Genomic DNA, 3,765 nt, shown 5'->3' with positions numbered 1-3,765 from the left:
TTTCATCAGATTTTTTTTATTTATAGGACATTTCCAAAAAGATTAATTTTATTATAATTCAAAACATCCATTGTATAACTCTTATAGAAGTAGGAGAATCCAAATACCTGGGCACTCATGTTTCAAAAAAGGCTAAAAGACGACGGTGCGGCTTTATTATTATTTTTTTTACCTGACACATAGCGAACCTGACACCGTGTAGGTGAATCACCATCCTTGCTCGAAGGGAGGGTTTTGTTCCTGTAATGTGTTTTCACCATATGGACCCTGAGGCCACTGATGTCAAAGGATAGTTTGAAATTCATCACATTGTTGTGGTTCTCTTTAACAAAATTGAAATGCATGTTTTTTGTGATGGGGGCGTTGAATCAGGCTGAGATTGAACCGACAGTATGTTGTGTCAAAAGCTGCAGAGCCAGTAGATTTAACAGAAACATTTACGCAGCTTATTTTAAGTGTTTTCGTTTTTTTTATTGTACAAATAAGCAGAAGCTGGGGGGAGAAAAACAACACAGTCTGCAGTCTTCCAAGGCACCAGTCGAGCAAACACAAAGGTAATCTGTATCTGCATTTATGCTGAATAGGAAGCAAATCATTCAACCACACACAAAACCAGGAGTCAGTGGTTTTCATTTTCTTTAATTTATTTCAAGCTTAAAAAATGGTTAAAGCATAAAAAAGGTTACATTTGAGAATTGCATTTGCACTAAATCTGAAACGTTCATCTGTTCCTGTGTTACTGCCGCACAGCCTCCTCCTGCAAAACCCCCCACTGCCGAGAACGGTTTAAATGGAGATTTGAGTAATCTGATGCAGAGGGGAGAAGACCCAGAGGGAGAGAAAAGAAAAAAAAGATTTTTTCAAAAGCATAACTGAGTCTGTGTAGTTGCCCCCCTCTACTCCATGATCTCCCTCTTTCATCCCTCATGGGTATGTGTGAGGGGGGAAGTGACCCGGATGAGAGATCATCCCTCAATGCCGTCGCCATGGCCCCCGGGAAGAGCTCGGCATCATTACACAAGGACAAGGACCGGTCGGTAGAGGTTGACTGAGTCATCCAGGTGCATTTAACTTCTTTTTTATTTACACTGGCATCGTATTAGACTGGATTCAATCTTAATAGAAATCTCAGTCTGTGAGTGACATTTTTATATTTTTTTTTAAACCAGAGGCTGGTGGGGTCAAATCACGAAGGAGGACGAGGCAGGTCGGAGCCGGACGGATGCTGCTAAACGCTGTGCCTCCTGTTGTGGATCATGGCCACAATGTGGGTGAGGTCCAGACTTTTCATCATCACCTCCATGAAGTCGTCGTCGGTGCGAGCGCCGGCCACAAACTCGTCCAGGGAAAGCTCGCCTGTCGGAGGAGACGGAATAATTTAAAAGAAATTAAATGCACAGCAGGAAATTAGGTGGGAATTAAGCATTTTCACTGTCACTCTTTCCCTGAACCTAAACAAAGTAGGTTTTTGTGCATAAACCTAATTTTTTTACATTTTATCTGATATCATGGGGTTCTCAAGTGAGATGAGATATTACACTGCTACCAAGACCTACACACACACACACATACACACACATACACTGTAGTATAGCATTTGTGGAGTTTCCCTTTAAGTGTGTCATCTGTGTAAAAGTTGAATTTGCATCTTTTCTAAAAGATGTAACAGTTTCATTGTGTGACACAGCCACCTACACTATTACTGCATCTTCTGTCGATGCCTGTCGTGCTTCCAGACTGGAAGCTGACAAAAGCCTCCCCCCACAAATCGATCGTTTCCCCAACTCTCTGTCTCTGCCAGAGCAAACTCACCATCTCCATTTATATCAATCCTGTCAAACACGCCGTTGGTGAAATCCTCAGCCGTCCCCTCCTGGTTCTCATGTCCGTTGATGGCACGAATGGCCTGTGGGAGGACGGATAAAAAAGAAGAATACAATCAGCATTATGCCAAGATGAGGCCAAAGACGTGCTTGAAGATACAGCATGGAAGATGGATGCGTATTCTGCACCTTTATGATGTTGAGGAGCTCGTGTCTGTCGATGCAGCCGTTTCCATCCACGTCGTAGAGTTTGAAATACCAGCGCAACTTGTGCTCCATCTTCCCTCGCATCACCAGGCTCAGAGCGGCCACGTACTCCATGAAGTCAATGTAGCCGTCCTGCAGGAACAACAGGCACATGAGATTATTTTCTCTCTCTCTTAAAACATCAATAATTCATGTATACATCTTATTGTAAATCAATTTTTTAAAGCAATGTTCAAAGAGATGTAAATTGGTCAAACCAAAGAGATGTAAATTGGTCAAACCAAAGCTTCCATCCCTCAGGATTTCACCAATGGCGTGTCTGACAGGATTGATATAAATGGAGACGGTGAGTTTGCTCTGGCAGAGAAAACAGAATATATCTGAATCACGCGTCCAGGGTGGAGGTGGATTATCTCCAGCGACTGTGTCTCTGTGTCTGAACACGGGCAACAATCTCAGCATCAAAAGCTTTGTGTCTCACAGATAATCTCACAGTTTAAATCATGCATGAAGATTAGCATTGCCCTTTTGTGCGCTGCGTGATCTAAATATAGACGTGCAGCTTCCCAGACAGACATCCTGCGATGACCCTATATCACGTGTCACGGGACGCCTCTTAATTAAAACTGAGACCCCCCCCCCCCAAAAAAAAGGGACGCAGGATCATCCTGGGAGGTCACTGCATCGCCTGCGTGCTCGTGTGTATTTCCGACGGAAAATGTGCTGGTTACATCATCATCGCCTCAAATGTGATGATTTCAGACACTTTGACCTATCCAAGATGTCAGAGGCGTAAATATATCTTTGCCCTTTGGAGCGTTGAAGATGTCGTTTAATCTCTTTCCCAAACCACTGCTGCATATTTCTATTCATCCATAATTTAGATGGATACTTTAACTCTCAAACTAGTTAGATAAGTTAGATGACTATTTTAAACAATCATTTAATCACTGAAAGTCAGAAAGAAAATGTCAAATATAGCTGGTTCCAGCTGAATGAATGTGAAGATGAAAGTGCAACACAGCCGGGGAAAAAGATCCCACGCAGATTTTCTCACCTTTTAATATGAGATATTGTAAATTACCCAACTTACAAGGTGTGACTGATAAATATGACAAGAGCTTTCAAAGAACCATCAACACCCCGACAGCTTTTCACATGGTTTTCACTCTCAAAAAAAAGAAGGCCTCATCTTACCTTGTTCATGTCAAAGGTGCGGAACATCTGCTCGATGTAGGCGTTGGCCTCCGAGTCCAAACCCCGCAGCCCGAAGAACTGCTTGAACTCGTGCAGGGTGAGCTGACCCGAGGGGCACTCAGTCATGAACTTCTTGTACCACAGGTGCATCTCCACGGCCTGCAGGTCGTCCACGGTGCTTCCTGTCGAGTTACCCATTTCTCTTGGCGGCCTCGCGACGACAACGAGGATATCTGGAGTCTTCCCCTGCACAAAAAACCTGTCGGCCCAAGTGGTCTACTGTGAGGCGGAGGAGGAACTCTCCCTCTTCACAGTCACACAACAGTGGGACTCAAGGGTGAGAGCGGCAGCCGGCGGGGGCCTTTTGTAGGTGTCTGTGTTTGGGGGGGTGTGTGCCCTCCTTTGGGCCTAATCGCTGACTGTAATCCAGTCGGACATGCAGATGATCGGCTTATAATCGGCCCAATTAAGAGAGGGGCAGGTTGACTGGCTGTGCCCGTGGGATGTGCTGACACACACAATGTAGCTTTCAACCGCT

General features: G+C 44.5%; 1 protein-coding gene across 1 annotated transcript; it reads right to left on the bottom strand.

Annotated features, from left to right (window-relative positions):
* Positions 1-670: 670 nt before the first annotated feature.
* On the bottom strand, positions 671-3,550 carry guca1a (guanylate cyclase activator 1A). Its single transcript, XM_035610198.2, has 4 exons — positions 3,228-3,550; positions 2,013-2,162; positions 1,813-1,906; positions 671-1,356 (listed from the first exon to the last, which is right to left on the bottom strand). Exons 1-4 carry the CDS (start codon positions 3,423-3,425, stop codon positions 1,229-1,231), a joined length of 570 nt encoding a protein of 189 aa, XP_035466091.1. The 5' UTR covers positions 3,426-3,550; the 3' UTR covers positions 671-1,228.
* Between the last annotated feature and the right edge of the window lie 215 nt (positions 3,551-3,765).

The sequence above is a fragment of the Scophthalmus maximus genome, chromosome 12 (assembly GCF_022379125.1).
Source record: "Scophthalmus maximus strain ysfricsl-2021 chromosome 12, ASM2237912v1, whole genome shotgun sequence".
In the NCBI taxonomy this organism is placed as follows: domain Eukaryota; kingdom Metazoa; phylum Chordata; class Actinopteri; order Pleuronectiformes; family Scophthalmidae; genus Scophthalmus; species Scophthalmus maximus.
Note: the sequence above shows the minus strand (reverse complement) of the source record. Positions and strands in the feature narration are given on the sequence as shown.